Source organism: Electrophorus electricus, chromosome 3 (genome assembly GCF_041902795.1).
Source record: "Electrophorus electricus isolate QZ-2024a chromosome 3, ASM4190279v1, whole genome shotgun sequence".
Lineage (NCBI taxonomy): Eukaryota > Metazoa > Chordata > Actinopteri > Gymnotiformes > Gymnotidae > Electrophorus > Electrophorus electricus.
The window spans coordinates 7,628,889-7,649,403 of record NC_137499.1 but is presented as its reverse complement, the minus strand read 5'-3'; the positions used below and the strand labels follow the sequence as shown (position 1 = coordinate 7,649,403).

General features: G+C 39.7%; 1 protein-coding gene across 1 annotated transcript in view; it reads left to right on the top strand.

Annotated features, from left to right (window-relative positions):
* The window catches only part of LOC113578130 (protein kinase C-binding protein NELL1), a 163,314-nt gene that overhangs the window by 113,107 nt on the left and 29,692 nt on the right, over window positions 1-20,515 (top strand). The window contains exons 13-14 of the mRNA XM_035527909.2: window positions 6,990-7,115; window positions 15,020-15,142. Coding sequence (XP_035383802.1) covers window positions 6,990-7,115; window positions 15,020-15,142 — 249 coding nt within the window. The remainder of the gene's footprint in view (window positions 1-6,989; window positions 7,116-15,019; window positions 15,143-20,515) is intronic.

Sequence of the window (20,515 nt, the reverse complement as noted above, 5' to 3'; positions counted from 1 at the left end):
CTCTAGGACAATAGATATTAGAAACCTTTGTCATATCTTAACTCTAGCCTCAATCCTAACTTGTCAAGACTGCTACAGTTAGCTGAACAGCTGTGAGCAGTTTTGGAGAGGATAGTGAGTCCTCTGAGTGATGTCATGAGGCTATATATCCAGGGTCATAAACAAGATCCCAGTTTTACTGAGCTCCATGTTCTACAAATGTGACCTATTTCACATCATCACACTGCTGACTTTTCACTGCAACCAATTTCTAATCAATTTTTCACCGTGTTTTTCTCCAGGTTATTTTTTCACACTTCAGTATATCCATTTCCTCTAGTTTCACCAAAAAGTATGTTTTAGTTGCAATGCAAGACAAATTATAAATAAATAAAACCTTTAAAGTCACTGTATTGCTCAGCCTCCACTGGCTTGTTGTTGCAACAGTATTAATTTGTGAAAATTCCTCTTAGACTTGTCCCCTGTCTCTCCAGGATGGAGATGGTAATATTTTATAAGAGAAGGCTGGTATGTCTTAGTGCTGCCCAATTAGTCTATTAGGCCCTGTTCACACATAGCATTAACATTCATCTTGAGTGATCCAGTCACAAGGGACTGCCAAGCTGTGCAACCATTTACACCTGGCACTCTGAATGCATCTCGACTTGTTATTACATTATTTCCACTGAACGAAGTGCCATGCACTTTTACTGTCACTCTTCTGCTTTGTTTGGTGTCAAGAAATGTCAGGCAATCCTTGCTCACGTTCCCAATTTTTTGATCACGTGGTCTGCTCTGCTATCTTGTCTCACTGGTACAACAAAGAAGAGTATCATTTTTATTCATTAGCATAGCTTGCTTAACTACATGCAGAGTGAATTCTAAACAGTCTTGCAATTATTACATATTTACAGGCTAGGGCAACAACTTGGTTGATATGGGTGGTACTGTATTGCTGTCAAGAACTCATTACTGTTCACACTGTAGGCATAATGTGACCTGATGTGTTCCAGCCCACCTTCAAAGTGGTTTGAGTGATCTGATTACTATGTGTCTTCGAGACATATTGCCTACCATTCACACTTGTACTTAGTGCCAGTTATAGTCAGATCACTCAGAACACATTTAATGTAAAGTGTGTACAGATCCTTAGTCTCTTTTACCTTTCCTATTCCAACAAACTAGTTCTATTAATGGTAGATGGTGTCAGGGTGTCAGTAAGTCATGTTCAACCAGCTGTTATTATCTAAAGTAAATAGATAATCTATGATTGACTCCTATAAAATGGGCTGTCATAAAGACATTATGACAATTAAAATATTCACACATTTCCATGAAATATCAGATTTATCAGAATTATCAGGTAAATGGTATTTTAAAAAATCACATACAAACATTTTTCACTGTAGGTTTTTCTTTGGAGAAGAAATGTTCAGTTGGAGATTTATAATGACAAATTCCAGGTGGTCACTGAGAAGTGATTATTGATCAACCTTCAAAGCACATTATTAGTTACTATTCTCATCTTTTGAAGAAATGCAGTTTTTTCCTCTACATAAAAGACAGATCGTTCTTACAAATGAAGGAAATATGGATTGTCTTTCAATAGGCATTGCTTCACTCAGAACATACTACACAAATCTGCAAAGTTGCATGAACGAACAATGCTTTTTTTATTTCTAAGAAGTTAGGACTACTGTTAGCTTGATATCTTTGGTAACAAACAGGTCTCAGGTAATAGCATAAGCACATGTAAAAAACCCAGCAACAATGCTGTGGAACAGTCACCATACCATCATCATCTCCGGGTCACTGCGTTGTTGAGAATGGTCCTCCATGCCAGTGGTGTACCTAACAAAGTGGCTAGTGAGTGTGGGTGAAAGGTAGGTGTTGTGTGTGGTGAGTGTGGATATAAGTACCCTCAAATTAATGTTGGTATTCCACACTTTAACCTTAGTCAGTGTAAAATGTTTTTACTGACATCAGTTTTATAAATGTACTTATTATGGTTAGCTGCTACAAAGACTACACTAAATACAGACCATAAATAATACAATACCAATAACTATGCAAATGCTAAAAAACAAATAATTAAAACGCAAATAAAACAATATAATGTAAAAACCTTCCCCTAGAGAAGCATTGGTGTTAAAGTGTAAGATACTCAGACATATGCACAGAAACAGCAGAGTAACATTTCATTGTAGAATATTAAATTGTTTGTCTAGCCAAACATGTTCCACACTACAATATGATTAGGGTTTTAGGTGTGTGAAAGAATGTGAAGTAGAAATGTTCCACGGCACAGACAGTGAGTACATTAGTGTTCGTGGTGCTGTTTTCCTTGGTGGCCTTGGTCTGGCTTGGATCTCATCAGGCATTTTCATCTTATTTCTATTCGTCACTACTTTGCTTATCTGTAAATTCATTTTCTAGACCGAAACTCAATTTTCTCTTTACGTTTAAATCTGCCGCATTCTATATAAGTTCTTGTTGTACTATGGTGATTTTACTTTCCCAGTGTCTCAGTGAAACCCCAGATAGAGTGAAACCCAGCACCTTCATTACATTTACATTCTGAGCCTTTCTAAGAAAAGTCACCTCAACACCAGCTTCAGGAGATTAGTCCATCTGTTTATTTACTATAGTAACAGATTGGGCAGATTTATGTAGAAACAAGACATATTGAGGATTCTCGTCCAAATCAGGGTGTGTAAGAGCATGTACTCAGAACATCCCATCATTATCAGATAAAACTGCTGTAGGTCATTGCATAGATTAGCCTGCATTTCCAAACTTTGTCAATCATAAAAGAGTTTGCAGACTTCCTTAAACAGCTGCTACAGCTTTCACTTTCAGATGCATGCTCTTGATGGCTGTGTGGCTAATGTTTGTACTCCTACCAAGCCAGCTGCATTACTGATAAAACCATGTTTGCATTATTACAGAAAATTTATAATAAAGCAGAGAAAAACCACATGATAGGGTAATATTTTTCCTATCTTTTAGTCAGTGAATATGACTGTGTAGATGAGTCGGTTTGGTAAACTGCTCCCTGCTCACTTGCAAGTGCTGTTTAGATCATTGGTGGGCTTTATCTATAAGGACTTTTGCCAGCTTTCCCTCATGGCCTCCTTCAGCACCACTGCAGTCTCTCTACAGAAGCCCTGATAAGAGCTCTGCCTATCCTTAAGGGGCTCCAAGTCTTTCTTATTTTGTTCCTAAAATGAAAAGCCAAAGGATCAGTCAGTTGCAATCTACTGCTTGTGCACCATTTAAAGTGGGAAGAGAAGATCTTCTCCCACCATTGTCATCAGTGCAAAGTCTAAACGTCTCAGCACTTTACTGCTGTTCCATTGATTTTTTTTTCCTCCAGTATATTACTAAGCATTGTGTTGTTTTTCAGTACAGACTTTATTAAAGTTGTTTGTCATCATTTATAATTGTGCAGAATTTTAATAAACCTTGGGCTTGAAACCACACAAACCTGTTCTTTAAGGATAGAATATTCTTATTACAACTAAAGGCTTGGCTAAAAAGCACTGATAATATTCCAAGGCCAGAGTGCTGAGGAGCAGAACTGAATGGGCCAAATAATATAGGACATTTTTGTCTCGATCACCATTTCAGTTGTATTTATTTTTAATAGTACTTGAACAAATCAAATATGCCATAATATTTGGTATATGTGGACATGAAAAGTGTCTTTGTCAACTTTCATGAAGGGGTCAATCATTAAAATGCACAAACAGAAGTTGTAATGATTTTCTCCTATATGATGTCACAGTTCATGTTTAGTTTGTACAGAGCGATAATTTTAATCTGCTATATGCAAGATCGGCTTTTCACCATGTTCACTGTTCCTTTGACACTATTTGCTAACTGATCATTCATCTGAGGTTGTCGTACTCTGGGCAGAGGCCGGGGATCCTGAATGGATATTCACATTGGCAGGCATGTATGCTGCCATTACCTGGTGCCCTAAAAAGCAATTACCAATCAGCATGCAGCATTGTTCTAGAGAAATGTCCTCCGATCCAACAATTACAGAAGTTGTTGATTACAGATTACAGGGTGCAGAAGGTGGTGGGTAATAGAGGCTCTGCAACGAATGAGTGCAGTGCAGGCAGGCATGGAGTCTGTAAATTAGATTTACATGGTTAAGGGTGTTTCTGCAGCACTTAGACCAGAGGAAACAAATATTGAGTGCAGCAGAGTTATGCTACTGCTTGGGCTCATTTTGTGCATGCATTCTAGTCTGTGTTATCTAGGCAAGAGCTGTACTGAATATACATGTCTGTTTCTCTTACATTTGCACACACCAGTTGAAATAGTACTCACAGGCAACAGCTAGGCAGTAACAGAAAACCTGCAAAGTGCTTCACGTTCATGTACAAGCCAGTCGGCGACCTCCATGTGCGCGGGGGCTACACAGTGATGGTGAGCTGACATATCTCCAGCTCTGTTGTGAGAACCCTGGCCAGATGCACACTTGCCCTTCCACTGCATCTGCGGCCATGGTAATGAGTTTCCCTCTGCTCCAGCCCCACACCCCCCACTGAACACCACCACAGCGTGTTTGAGGAATGACCCTGTTAAAGGGAAAATGATCTAAATGCGGCGCCCTCTGCCCCTTCCACACTCTCAGCAAGTGCTGTCGCATTTGTTTGGGCCTGACACAGCACAAACGCAGGGCAAACCCTAATGCGTGGACAGCTCTGTTATCTGACTGCACTGTAAGAGTGTTCAAGGCCATTCAACTTCGTACAGGACCACTGAACCTGTCAAAAAAGGCCCTTACAAACTACAGACTTCTTTTCTGTAAGTGGGTTGCGAGGTGTATTGTGCTGTGATTTATCACATCAAATTGTATTGCATGATCTATAATATGCAGTGTTTGCTTTAGAAAATGTTTAATAGTGTGTGGCATTGATTGTTCATGGGGAGTGAGGACCTAGAACAAAGCCCACCATACCCAGCTGGTTTGTTTTGAACTTTTCATTCAACTCTTGCAGAGAGATAAAATCTCAAGACAGAATGAATTTAATTACAATTATACAACACAAAGAAGTCTGGTTAAAATACATAATCAGTTAATAAAATTGAACTAAATAAAACATTGTGCATTAGTAAATGAATTTAAAATTCTAGAAATATTGTGCATTGTCAGATTAGTGACAATGATTTTAAGATGGAAGGCAGGTCACGTTTAGTCACATTTTTGGCACATGTAGCAAATTGCTGCAAGTGACTAATTACATGAATGTTTTAGAGTTTTCACACTGATCCCATGCATATTGCACGGTGTGAGGTTAGGCTCTTTTTGGCAGCTAGTCAACATGGATAACGGCAGAATAGGAACAGCACGGTGCAAAAGTAAACTATCATCACGGACACCAATCAGTATGCCACTGCGCAGCTGCAATTTGCCTTTCTGTTTGCTGACAGAAAGGAAGAGAATATTGATAGGATCAGTGGGCTGGTGATCAAGATTACGGGATGACTTTCCCACTAATTTCTAAGATGGGAGAACCACTGATAGGTCAATATATGCCTTATTGCCTTATTAAATGAGTGATGACACAAGTGATGCCCCCAGTGACTTATTAGCCTGGTTCTGCTGCCTATATTTTTGCTGGCAAGGCTTAGTTTAGTGTCTCTCATTATTAAACGTTATTATATGGACTTCATCATTATAACTTAGAATGACACAGAACTGCTAGAAACCATAAATTTGGTCTGACCTGCTGAAATTGGGACACAGTGTTACTAGTGTTTATGTTTCAAACTGCGTAGTGTTGCTTACTGAAGTAGAATCATCTGGAAATCTTTTTCATGGTGTATTTCATGGAGTAAATGGCAGCTAGGAAATATACACAGACAGGAAATATACTCGGCCTTCAGTGGGGGACTGATGGATTTTTTCCATAAGTTTCCACTTGGGAGGACATTCAGGGTCACTGTAAATGTGGACTGAGAATAGTGATGTAAAAGCTGCACAGGTAAACAAGAGGATGTTGAACTGAGAGATCTCGGCATGTTCTGGCTTAGCACAGATTTATGGGAATAAACAAAACAATGTATACTTTAACATGAGGGACAGATGTATATTTGTTGTGTTGACAAATCTATAAGAGAGAGTAAGAGAGGGTTATTTGTGTGTGTGTGTGTGTGTGTGTGTGTGTGTGTGTGTGTGTGTGTGTGTGTGTGTGTGTGTGTGTGCAGTTTCCTTCAGGATCAATAAAGTATTATCTTATATTTTAAGCAGTACATCTCTTACAAAGCTCCACTTCCACATGACTAAATATTGAAACATGAATACACAACACTATAAAGCATGATTATCTACCTTAAAATGACACATGATTACCAGGTATTAGTGCAAACATCTGTTTCTGATGCTAATCAACTGGAAACATGCTGTAACATATGTTTGATAAGATTCCAGTACGTGTGTTCACAGAAAGCAGTACCCTTAGCCACCTGTGCCCTTCTGTAAATGTGAATTTGAATCAGAAGTCTCAGGTATAGGGAAGCTCGTGCCAACCTGCTCGTCCTTCTGCAGAACTAAGGTAATCACTCCAGTGGATGTTTTATTGGTGCTCATTGCTGCTTTGATATTAGCAGTAATGGCTCACCACCTCAGTGCCTTTCAAGGGCACTTGAATCCCAAGTCAGTGGTGACAAATGAAGTGGAGGGTAATTGCTGAGCACTTTTGCTTAGTGTCTCTCTCCTCCAGTGGAGAGTGGAGCTACCTCAGAATGGCCAAAAAAATTCCCCAACCAGAGATTATTGAAAAAATAGCCAGAGACAGATAAATGGGAATTGAAAGGGCTTGTGGTTATTCTGGTTCTCTCCTCCTGGTTTTTTTTTTTTTTTTTTTTAATTAGAATGCATGTTAAGAGAGAGATTCTGTAGGTGTTTGGTTTGTTTGGTGACATTTCCAGTAGCAGCAAGTTTTTTTTTTTCTTGCAAGCTGGCTGATGTGTGTCGTTTTGTTTCTTTTTAGACATTGATGAGTGTTCCACCCAGATGCATTACTGCCAGGCCAACACAGTGTGTGTTAACCTACTTGGAGGCCATCGCTGTGACTGCCTTCCAGGTTTTACCAGAGTGGACGATTTCTCTTGCACAGGTAGGCTAAATGTGCAAATGTGCCTGTAAGAACTCTCATGAAGAGCCACAGCAAAAGCCCTGGTAGAGTGGTGGTGGTGGTGGTGGTTGTTTCTGTTGTTTTAATTTTTGTGTTGTTTTTAACTTAAATTTTGCATAGTACAGATTTTATGTTTTGTTTATGTCCATTCAGAAGTTTTGTTTGTGAATTATGATTTTTAAGTAACAGTTATTCTTACTGTTATGAATATTATGTGTATATCAAACTACCCTGGTAAGAACCATTACCTTGACAAGGAATGTTTTTGCTTTGTTTTTGCATGTTTTTGCTTTGTTTAATATGTATGTACAAATATCTTTTTATGGAATGATCATCTTCACATTATAACTGAGAATCAATTATATGCCAGATTTTGCAGAATTCCAAATTATGTATCCATAAAACAAAGGCTTTAGTCTTCACTCCCCTAGTGCCCCCTGGGGGAAACCAGGAAGGGGCAAGGGTATTGGCAAAAAAGCCATGCAACACATCCTCTTACATCAAAACTGTATTGTCTGTGTCTGTCTTATTAAATAATCTAATTAAAACCAAAAGGGCTAATTACAATGATTGGTTTCTGAAATCAGGTAATCACTCAGTGTTTTTATCTGATTGTTTTCTATGTGTTTTTCTGGCTGCCATTACCCATTCAGAATAATTTACTTTCAACTGAAACTGTAATTTTAAACAAAAACATTTCTAATGGATAAAGTAGTGTTTTTAATCAACAGTCTACTATTAGATGCAAATATTTCACTGAAGCAATTTCAAAAACCATTTCAAATAGAAGATACTGACCAGTGAATATATGGTTGCCAAATTCAGTATTTCAGTAAAAATTTTAAGAGCTTAAACGTAAATCCTGTAACAAAACTAAATGAATGATTTATTGCAATTTAATTGGTTAGTTGTAATGCCCCATGTACATCTGATCCCCTGATGAGCTAGTTTTCAGATCTGTGAAAGATTATTTCATAAGCTCAGCCTGTTTGTGAGATAATGGTGTATGTGGATGTGTGTGTTTGGTATTTCTGTATTTGGTCTCTATGTTGAACAGTTGCAGAATAAGTGTTCTTTAATTAGCTGAGAGCTGGCAGCCATGTACAAATGGGTTTCTATGGGAAATCAATCTGTTCAAATTGGCCTAAATGGTTTGGGCAGCCACCATGGGACTCATGTTGACCAGAAATTCTTACACAGTCCAGCAGGGAAGCATCTACATGCTCTCCTTCACCATCCGATCTTTTTGTTATTTCTTGATGCACTTTGTTTCCACCATTTGGCACTTAATTTAAACAAGTAAAGAATGATGAGATACCCTATGCATTTTTGACAACTTGTCTAAAGTGAAATTAAGTGCATATGCAATACTGATATTTAGAGAAGTACTAAAACTTCATTTTACCTTTCATAACAACATTCATGTTATTTTGTGTTAAACCTCTGAAGCCCCATTTGTTCTGTCCCACAACAAAATGTCTCAAGGCACCTTGTGATCCTCATGAATAGGACAGTATAAATGTTGCCATATTGAGAATAATCTTCATTCTCAAGATTGCGAGTTTATTATTTTGAAATCCATGCTCAGAAAAATCTTCATAACCAAGATGAAGCTAAATGTATGGTACCTGACAAACATGCTGTTTTTGTAGCTCACTGAACATGATATATAACAGTGCTATAAATTCACTACTCTATCATCTTCACTGTAACTTAATTGCACCATACATCATCTTCAAAAATAAAGTTCTGTTACAAGTGACATTATGAGACAAAGAAATGAGTACAAAGGCAATAAATATGGAGCCACTTGTTTTGGATTTCAGACCGTATGTACTGTATCAGCCAAAGCAGAGGCACGTTGGCTATATTTTACACTATTGTGAATGTCACTATATCTAATTATTTCACAGTTCCTGTCAGAGCCCCCTTCAGATGATACTTCCTTATTTGTTCTTAAGCTGCCAAAGGCGGAAGTGTGAGTGAGACTAGAAAGAAAGATCATATTTTAGAATTTCCCCCTGAGGGAGCTTGACATTGACAATGTTAGTTAGTGCTTCAGCAGCTCTTGTATGTCTGGGGGGTATTATCTAACACAGATCCTATTTTCAACCCTAATTTTCTGGTGGTAGCAGCAGTAGTAATGTGTCTCCACTGCACTGCAGGGAATGAGTGTGCATGCCATCACTTTAACTGAGCCAACCGTATTCAAACTCTAGAACGACGCCAACTTTGCATCACAAAGGAAATTTTTTTTCTTATTATCGTCTTGTTAGTTAGAGGAGAAAATACAAGCGGCATATAAGTACTGTGTTATTATGGTACTAAAGTGAAGTAGGATTTAGCCTCTGTCAGACATGGAGTTTCAGGGTGACATTAGAAATCAGATTCCACTTCACTTTATTGATGCAGTAAACTGTACAGGGTCCAGACATTTGTGGAATTTCCGAGCTCTTCGGGTATATATTAGTGGACTGTTTACCAGTTTTTCAAACTTTCATCAATTTCTCCTTGTCTTGAGAAAGTTCAGTAGTTATGAAAAGGTTTAGCCCCCTGAGAATTCTAGAAAATGTGAACATAATGAGGTCAATTAGACTATCATGAATTTGGACTGTGGGCCCCAAAGGTTGCCATTATCATACTGAATGGGCATAATATATAAACCATAAACCATAAAAACTGATGCAAGGGTATTCCCAGAAGAATACAGCCTCTTAGTCTGGGTCAGTTTCTTTCCAACTTAACTGAGTTGTGATTTTGCAAATGCCCCCTATTCCATTCTCCTCTCCTTAGGTTTTGTGACCTGACATGGCAGTTCTGTCATAACAACTTTGGGCCTCCATTTGCTACCATTCTGCTCTTGGAGCCCTCCATAAAGATCAACATGACTATGGAACTGATCTCGGACCATGGCCAAAATAAAACCCACTAATATAGAGTTGGGCATGCTTTTCAAATGCCATGTACAAAATAAGAAGTTATGTATCTCATCTATACTAGTCATTTTACTTTTGGTTCTACTTTTAAAAACACCTAAGAAGGCACATTTCATAACAGTTAATTTAACAGAACATAGAATATTAAGCATTCTTAATCTTAAGAATGTTAAGCTTGAGCATATAAATGGAGGCAAGGCCCATTGTGATTTGGCACTGTTTCGGGTTCTGTTGAATTCTGCACAAACATGCACTAGTGCAATAAATCACTGAATAATACATAGTCTTTCTTTTCATCCTCACCTGATGGCTTGTGAACATAAAGCAGCTTGTTCCTTTTTCTCATTCTTCAACTCAAATGTACAATTTTAAAAGATTTGGAGTGGATTGTGATTCTGTAACATTAAAATCTTCCATCCCACAATCCCTTCTTCCAGATGATTGGACTTTTCTCCAAATTTTAAGTCCCTAATCTTTTCCCTTTCTGAAATCCTTCGCTTTACTCTGATAGTACTTGCATGACTGAGAGAAGGTGAGTGGGTTTGTATTGTTTGGTCTGGAATTAGATATGTGACCCCATACTTGTGAGCTGAGGACCTGGTGTAATGACCCTGTATTTGAGCCATGCAATGCCTGTGAACTCAGCTGTCCTTGAACAAATGGAAGCCATGAGAGACAGGCAGCCCTCCTGTTCCACCATGCCTTGCACTGTGAGCCAATCAAACAGAAAGAGGCAAAGGCATTGCAGAGTGCATGACTGTAGGTTGGCAAATACATCTATCCTGGAAGGTGCCTTCTGATTTATTATGTGGTGTAAGAGCTGACATTCAGTGGTTTCTGGAAATGTGAACAGTACAGAGGCCCTCTTGATTCAGAATTAGACTACCTTTATTGTTTAGAGATGCGCAGCTCATTTGCTTCAGTGCAGTATGGGTGGGGCAGGAGGGACATCAAGCCTTTTCACTGGCTCATAATCAACCCTTTAGATGAAGTATGTTCCCCCATGCCTGTTTATAAAATCCACTGTAGCTGAAAGAAAATGGTGCAGCAGGAAATGTGCACTTGGGAGAAGAAGAAACCAGGGGAGATGTTTTGGTTTTATTTTGCTGTGGTTGTTGGGTTTTTTTTTACTCCCTTGGCCTGGCGCCTGGATTGACAGCCACCCATTTTTCAGATCTCACTCTGCACATCCTCCCCTTCTCAACAGGGATGTGTTTGTTTGACCACTAGGGCTAATGTTCTACCTCTTCTCCCATCCCTGTTGTGGCCAGTGAAATTAGAGCTAATCGGACTATTCACAGAATTATCTTCTGGAGTACTCTGAGAAATCAAAGGTTGTTTCTACTGTGCATAGCAGATGCTGGGCTGATGTAGCTGGTCATGAATAGAGGCTAGCTTAGCCTGCCCTGCCTTGAACAGTGATTTTATCAAATGATGTCTATATCAAAAAATCTACTTCACAGCAGACAATTCTTTTTAATAATCTTTTTAATATTTAAACAAATTACACTAGTTATGGCTGTTCATTCTCTGCTGCTAAGTTCTGGCAGCTCAGGCAAGGAGTTTCAGCTATTTACTAATTTAGGATATTTCAAAAATGCAAACTCATTGAATGTTCACCTTTCTCATATCATGTCAAATCGCAAAAGCTCACATTCATCAAGACATCAGTATCAGTTTAGAACTCCATAAACTTAATTATCAAACTCTGTTAACTACTAACTACGTTTAGTCACCAACAACATACTGCTAGTTTTATTTATCCTGATACTATAAGGATAAGGCTCTTCCTCCTCTTACGATTACACGTTTATGAGCCGAGTGGTCGCGGTATTCAACAACAGCTAGCAGCGGGGAGTTAGAAGAGCACCAGTTGGCAAACTTTTATGATGCTGGAAGGGGAAACGGCCATCTTCTACCGGACATTGATAGAACGGAAGCTTAATTAAATCCAGGTCCATTATGCAAGCTGTGAATAGAGGGGTCAGCAGCCATGAGGTGGAGCTTCTCCTAAACGAAGGGCGGGTGATACTGCTGTACGCATTAACCTCACAGACACACACGTACACACGTGTGTGTGCGCACACGCACACACGCGCGCACACACACACACATACACACATACAGAGAGAGAGAGAGAAAGAGAACGAGAAAGAAAGAGAAAACAGTAACACTGTTACTTTTGTTGTGGGCGATGGCCTGTGCCGTTAACTGTGCTTCACTGCAGCCATGTAGCTAAAACAGCTCATGCACTGTTTGGCCCTTAATGTAAAAGGATAATTGCCCTTTTTTTTTACCATTAGATTACATATTTAAATACTAACACAATAAATGTAATACTGATGAAATGCATGTTCCGGAAACAATCGTTTTTTTAAGAATTTTTATTTTTGTATTAATCTGTAACATTATATTAAGCAGACTAACATTGCATGTTAACAGACAACAAGGAGATGAACACCACCCTGCAGATTAAATATTTGGAGTCTGTAACATGAAGCATAATAAACAGGGAGGGGGGAAAGGAACCAAAAGAAGTGTCCTTCACCACCTTTCACAAACATGGTATAAATACTGTATTATTCTGAGTATTTCCACCACTGCTCACAGCAGGGGCTTCACAGTTACCGTGTGTCTCCAGCAACATGCACACATGACTGACCCGCTCATGTTTCCAAGTGTCTACAAAATCCATGTCCATTTACTGTGAAGAAGAAACAAACAGAATACTGATGTTTTTTTCCTCTCTGTGTTGAGCTGATGATTAACCCTGACACAGGAAGCAGAGCACATTTTACTTCCGGTACAATGACACTATGCTTTGGGCCTAGGTTAAAATGAATCTGTTGCTATATTTGCTTAGACACTTATGAAGTGTGTTGCTACTAACAAATGTCCTATAGCAGTACATGATGTGTACATACATGTCTATGCATATGTGTGTGTGCCAAAAACCTTTGTGGGCTGCAAAACAGAAATTTACTCCTTTGTGATTGAAGTTTGAATCGCATCAGTTGTCATTGCTGTCTTTCAAATCCATTTTCCCTCTGATGTCCTCTCAGGCAGAGCTAGAATTTGTGTGACTGCAGGTGAGCAAAAGGCAGTGAACGTGTCATGGAGATAGAAACTGTGTAACGTCAAGGCATCTGAAAGGGAAATTGCCTTTGGCCACCCCCATAATCCTCACATCAGGTCCCAGTCGCAGGGGATAGTGGTCAGCATGGTTTCTGCTGACCCGTCGGTGTTTGTGATTACAGCAGAGCTGACCGCGAGGAGGCTGCCGCTCGCCTGCCCAATCACAGACGCCGCCCCCCTAATAGCCGCTTATGATCTGACATGAGCTCCAGACTCGGTCTGCCCAGGCCCAGGCACTTCACATCCATTAGCCTTGCCAAGGCCTAAATCCTCAGCCTACATCCAGACTTATTTGTACAGCAGAGTGGAATGAAATGCACATTCAGAGAAGTTAATGTATGGAGCTGGCTGTTGTCTCTCTGTCTCCTGCTTTCCCCAAACTTTCCGGTGGCGCCTGTTCCCATTTGATATATTTATAAGTGAATATGCTCTGCACATATGCGCTAGGGTCTATCAGTGAATATACCCTGTACGTACTGGTTAGGGTTTATGAGTGAGTATACCTTGTACATACAGGTTACGGTTTATCATTGAGTATACTCTGTGTATATGGTTAGGGTTTATCAGTGAGTTTACCCTGTGCATACAGGTTAGGGTTATGGTACATCAGTGATCATACCCTATACATATAGGTTAGGATTTATCAGTGAATATACCCTGTGCATATGGGACAGGGTTAGGGTATATCACCGAGTGATTTTGCCATGTGCCTGTAGTTTAGCAAGGAAGGGTTCATCCTGGTTAAATATTCCAACATTCCATACGGCGGTACACTCTGCTATTAACTTCCCTCTATTATGTCTGCTGCCTGTTCATGATAGCCCACTCCAAGAGCTTCTCAGTTTTAGTCCTTTGCAATCTTATCCAGGCTTCTTTTTTTTTTTTTTGCTCCTCTCTTCATGCCCAAGGACAAAATCCTTGAGAGGAAAAGGAAAAAGTGTTGAATAATGTGTTCAATTTGCTTAGGGGCTCAATAAGCACAACTCATTAATTAGGGAGGGGATGTATTAGTCATGATTAAGATGGCTTTTGCATATTGATGAACAATGTCCATGCTAATGAGCCCATTTACACCATCGCTAACTCAGGCCTACAGTATGGGAGTGGAGCTGTGATTTAGCCTCTTAGTACACACTTGCCTTCTTACATTGATTATCTTTGAAATATTGCTTAACACTTTAATGACAAAAGCGACAAATGGGGAGAAAGTAAATAGACAAGCTCAGTACACTCCATAAAATTAAAGATCCTGAACGTGCAGTTCAGAAGGCAAGCAAAAAACCTAAATTGATGTCCGAGTACATGAAGTTTAAATATTTATTGGACTAATTTCAATTATTAGATATCTGTTATAAATTGATACAGCTGCGACCTCATCTCTAGGTCACTTTCTGCAGGGCTCAATTAAGGCCTGGGCTATCTAGCAGAGTTAAAGGGTATAACCTTCCTGAGGCAGGGTCAACATTTTACATAGCATTCTGTCAGCAATTTCTGTCCAGGTAGAGAACAGCACCAGAATGGACTGACATCAGTAGCTGGACAGTAGTGTAGGCTCTTGAACAGTAGTGTAGGCTTTTGGGACGGTAGTGTAGGTTTTCACACAAAACATTTCTCTGCTATTCGAGATCACAGGGCTCAGTTTGATTCCACTCTGTCTCTTTCCAAGACGATTGTTCTGATTCAGTGTCATTGCAAAATTTATGCAGCTGGGACCAGAGACATAATGTCTGATCACACACACACACACACACACACACACACACACACACACACACACACACACACACTCTAACACACTCTCTCTTCCAACTATAGAACATGACGAGTGTGCCAGTGGGCAGAGTTCATGTGATGAGAACGCCATCTGCACTAACACCATTCGTGGCCACCTGTGCACCTGTAAGCCGGGCTATGTGGGGAATGGTACCATCTGCAGAGGTAAGCTCTCAATCTTTACCCACGTGCTTTTTTTCTGCCTTGTCTCATACTTCCCCAAAACACACGCGCGCGCACGCGCACACAGTTTCAGCTGGTTCTGAGATGATGACAATTGATTTTGGTTTGCCTTCCTTCCTTTGCCTTGGAGCTTCATGTGCTCTTGGCTGATGGGAGGAGGCGACTCTGTTTCACTCTCCTCCGAGAGGCAATCACCTTGCCTGGCTGACGCCATTAGCTGAGGGAAAAGCCAATGTCTGCTCTATTGAGCCCGGTCGGGGAGGCAGATGCTGGTTTGGCAAAGCTGAACAAAGTGCCTCTGTCTGGGGGAGAGCGATCATGACCAGCCCATTCAGTTATGGTCAGATCTCCAGAATGAAGGCAGGAAGCCATGAGAGACTCATTAGGGAGTCCTTACAAGGCCCTCAGTCCACTGTATGGAGGATGTATGGAGTAAGAGCAGTGGTAGCTCAGTGGTACTTGACTAGTGCGGTACTTGACTAGTAATCGGATGGTTGCCAGTTTAAGCCCCACCACCAGCAATTTGCTGCTTTTTGGGTCCCTGAGTAAGGCGCTTAACCCCTGCTCAAGTTGTATTCAGTCATAATTGTAAGTCGCTTTGGATAAAAGTGTTAGCTAAATGCTATAAATGTAATGCACTTCACAAATTAGACATGTTTATTGTGTGGCCCAGCTTCAGTATGAAGTAAAAATGCCCAGTACATCAAAGATGGTTGAATTAAAGTCTAATTCTTTTAATGTGTGTTTACTCTAATGCTAACAGGCTAAGCCTCAGAGAACAAACTTTGTCCTTCTCTCTCTCTCTCCTGTGCAATACTAGTCTAAACAGATCAGCTTTCAATTTCAATTCACTTAATTCATTTATTAGGGTGAGGTCATCCTGAATGCATTTGGCCAGTCTGTCAGACCAGCACTGTGTGTTTGTGTGTGTGTGTGTGTGTGAGTGTGTGTGTGCGTGTACGCTTGTGCATGCAGTTTGTAAGTACATCTATAATTCAGTTGTATTCTGAAGTGAGAGTGTAAATTGCATCAGGATGGGTGTCTACTGGTTTGTTGGCTTGTCTAGCTTGTTCTGTGTTGCTGCCATGCAGACTGAATGTAACCAATACATACGCTAGAATGGGTGGCAGGTGAGATCCAGTACTTGGGGGAGATCGATACTATTTACAACACGCCCTCCAGACCATCTCTGTAGCTGAAGCTGTTCTAGCACCAAAGGCACAAAGCACAAAGTAAAGGGTAAAACCTCACTGGCACCGTGGTAGACAGTATGGAAATAATACAATAGGAAATCAAATATCCATGAAGTGGAAATACCATGATGAATTCTTGAAAGTATTGAAGCTGCTTTGTCCTCTTACCTGTTAGTATTTCTGAAGTTACATCTCAGCTTTTTTTCACCACTGATCATTTTATGGTCCCAAGCCACTGTATCTTTAGAAAGCCGCTGAACCGTTGTACTGAATTATCCTGATAGAGTACTGATTCTCCCTCATAGAGGATGGTACACAAACGGAAACAGGTGCGTGTCAGTCAGAGCAGCTCATAGACTTGTGCAGTGTCAGGAGAAACTAGACATAATTCATGTAATCTTTACTAGGGTATCGATACAAATTGCATATAAAGATTTTAGGACATTTCCAATAGAAGTTAGACAACCAAGGAGTTTCTAGGGGAAATCTTTTTTTGCCTTATTTCTACAACAAGGCTGTACAATAACTGAAATAGATGTGAAGGTGTTGACCTGTGCACAGCTGAATAATAACAAAAGAAAGTGGAGCAGAGATAAATCATGGATGAATGAATTATGAATGATTCATTTTGTCACCTATGTAAAGCATATCTTATTTGGGCTATTACAAACTGTCACGGACGCTCGTCTCCCACGTGTCACGTGGTTTGGCCTGCCGCGTGCAGTGGGAGGGTTGTTTTGTTTGTAAACAAACACCTGCACACACCTGCACCTTGTTCGTCTTTATGTATATAAACCCTTGTCATTGTGTGCAGTGTGTTGGTCATTGTTAATGTAGCAGGTTGAGATAAATGGTGGCGTCATTATTGTAAATGTTCATTTAGTCATTGTTAATGTATTCGTGTTTTCCTTCATGTTATATGTGAGTGCTAATTGTTATGTAAATAAATGTTCCTCCATGTCGAGGAAGTCTGTGCGTCCTGCTCCACGCCCTTTGGTACTCGGGCCACACCGTTACACAGACTGCATTAAATGGTCAATGTAAGCTTTTACTTCACTCAAACAAATATCAAATATTACATATGAAATAACTATTTAACTTAGTGCAGTGATGTCTGAGTATACTAGCAAAATATGTTAAATGTTAGCCTTTACTAAGTGTCTTTTATAAACAGCAGAGGAAATGAATTATGGTACATAAATTTGACCTTTCCCTCTATCAGCCTTCGGCTATAGTGGAGCTTCGGGTGTGCTGCAAGTGCCACTCTCCCATGGCCAACTAGGCAGGCAAGCTTCCAGATAGCTGGATTTGTAAAACCATAACTTATTGTTTTACGTTTAATAAATTGGTAACACCCAGTTTCTGGTTATTTTCATTTTTACTTTCGCTCATTAAGTCAAAACAACAGTGAACGTGCTGCTTCCAAAGATTCCACTGCTCTGCTTAGGCATTAAGCATTTCCATGGAATTATGCAGCGCACTTTCAAGAGGCAATCAGACTCTTATGTCTGATAGCCTACATTAAGCTGGTTTAACTACTGCTTATCACATTAAACACATTTTTGGTTGAACAACAAAATGAAATAAACATTACCATTCATATACTCATTGCTACTGCTTTTTACAAAGTAGCCTCAACTGTTACTGTATGATTGCTCAGATGTTTACTATATTTAATTAAATTTTATTATTTATTTATTTTTTTACGGTGTTTCATTTACAGTGGGGGGGGGGGGGGGTAGGCTTTATGCAGTTTTTGTAGCCTTACTTGCACCCTTATACTGGAAATCAAGCTGGCCTTGGTCAAATGACAGATAATGCTTCACTAAGAAATCGAACATTCATCGGGGTTGTTTATCACCTTAAAGGAGTACTCCACCATTAACCCTCAAATTCAGTGTTCAGAGGAGTTTAAAGTTGCTTTTTGAACTTTGCCTTTAGAGGTGAACAACATGCAAAAATTATTACCTTGGATTATTCCCTGTGAAAGTCTATGGGAGGTCATTTTGGACAAAAAAAAATGTCTTTAGGCATAGAATTGCAGTATTGTAGAATATCTGCTGTGGCTGAGCCTTGTCCTGAATTATCAGGGAGGAAACACATGGAGACATCTGCATGAATGCAGCGAGCATGGGGCAGCTCTGTTGTCTTTTAATTTGTTGCTAATTGGTAGCCATGTAGTACAAGGCTTCACCCCATCAGCTTCCTTTAAGATGGAAAATACCCAGCTCCCTATAGTTTGTTATAAGATAGCTGAGAGGAGTCGTTGCAGGCAGCAGTAATATATTGATTCTCGTGAATCTTTGACTGTAATTATGTGAAGTGGCCCCCTCCTCCTGTGTTGACCATGTGTGCAGGCATGCGAAACTGTGAATAGGATGTGATGGTGGGTTAAGGGAGAAACAATGCAATTTTCTCAGTGAGCAGCTGTCTCATGCTGTGGAATGTGGAGCCAGAGTGTAATTACTCTCTCTCTCTCTCTCTCTCTCTCTCTCTCTCTCTCTCTTTCTCTCTCTCTCTCTTTCTCTCTCTCACACACACACACGGACACACACTTTCTCTGTCTTCCTCTTTTGCACCTTTTCTCTATCTCTTGAGGAAAAGTGGAATAAAGCTCAGTTGTTCCTTATGACTTTCTGCAAAGTGATTAAGATGTACTGTTTCCAGAGAATGATCATTAAGCTCGGTCTGTAAGTGAGTAAGACTTGTAGAATAGAAGTCTATAAGTGACAGGTAAGTGTCCAGTCTTTGTCATTGCAGAATTTAGAATTCATTTCATATTCAGTTACTATAATAATAACCACTCTCAGCTGTGAAGAAGGAACTGCATTTTTGGGTTCTGAAAATTTCCCATTAATATATGTCAGGTGAATAGTTCATCCAGACTGATATAATGCAGACCATAATAAGTGTTATTCTACAGGGAACTCTTTTTCTCCCGTGTGTCGAGATGAACCAGTTATACCACAGCCAAAGATTATGGATGTTTCTGTTAAATCACGAAACGCAAAGTCAAGCCCAACTGCAAATCGCTTGTCAGCTGTAGATTTAGAGTGTAGAGTAGAGTAACCTTATGTAAAAAAAATAAAATAAATCCTTGTCTTTGTCGACCTTGGTTTGTATAACCAAGACAGTTTAACGATATTATAAATGGGCCTTGAAGAACAGAACTATTCTGTATCATTAGCCTATGCGCAGCAATATGGACCCTCTCCGTAAACAGATGACAGCATTCAGCACCAGGGTGTTAGAACATGAGAAGATCAGTAGTGTTCATTTATGCTTTATGCTTGGAGGGATAAATTGGGGTTTTAAAGGGCATTTTGGCCTTGTGCTTTTTTCATGTTTTTCACAGAGAAATGACAGCTTGTGTTCTCGGGACAAATGCTTATATAACATTTTGTACCTCATAAGAGTCTCCTAATAGATTAAGTGAGAAGTGAGATATGTCAAAGATTTTCAAAGATGTTTATTTCCTTATTTGTTTTTTTTGTTTGTTTTTTTAGTAGTGCAGTGATCTCAGGTCTGCTAGATGTTGGGTACTGGGCAGAGGGAAGAATATGAACATTCTAGCTTGTTTTCATGTTCATTTCATGTGCAGGTCATGCACAGCCTGCGTCTGAGATGGGCGAGTATGGAATATCAGTGGTGGAGTTTACTTACTCCTATATAAAACAAGACAGTCTGCTTCGCTCAAATTTCCTTTATTTATCCTACCAAAATTCTCATCAGTAGCTACAGACAGAGTACAAGTCTAAACAGATTTTGTTCCTTGTTCATGTAGTTATCAGACCACAATTCAATTCTATAGTTCTTTTGTCGATAAGTGCAAAATACAATTGATTTCAAGTGCAAAAGCCAACATTATTGTACTGATTACAACAGAGAGCCTAAAAACTACACAATGGTTTATTGACCATTAGTTACAATAAATATTGAAACTAGCCAGCTTATAGAAGAACCACGCAGATGACTCTAACACCAAACTCTTACTACTTACGAGAAACTCAGCATTGCGTACAACTTTGTAACAGCAGAGTATCAATAGATTAGATGCCCCAAAGCAAAGTGGGATTCAGCCATCAGATAATGCTAAAGTCAGCCAGCAGCATGCCTAGATTTTATGGGTATAACTACATTTGAGAGCTGTCCAATTGTGCTT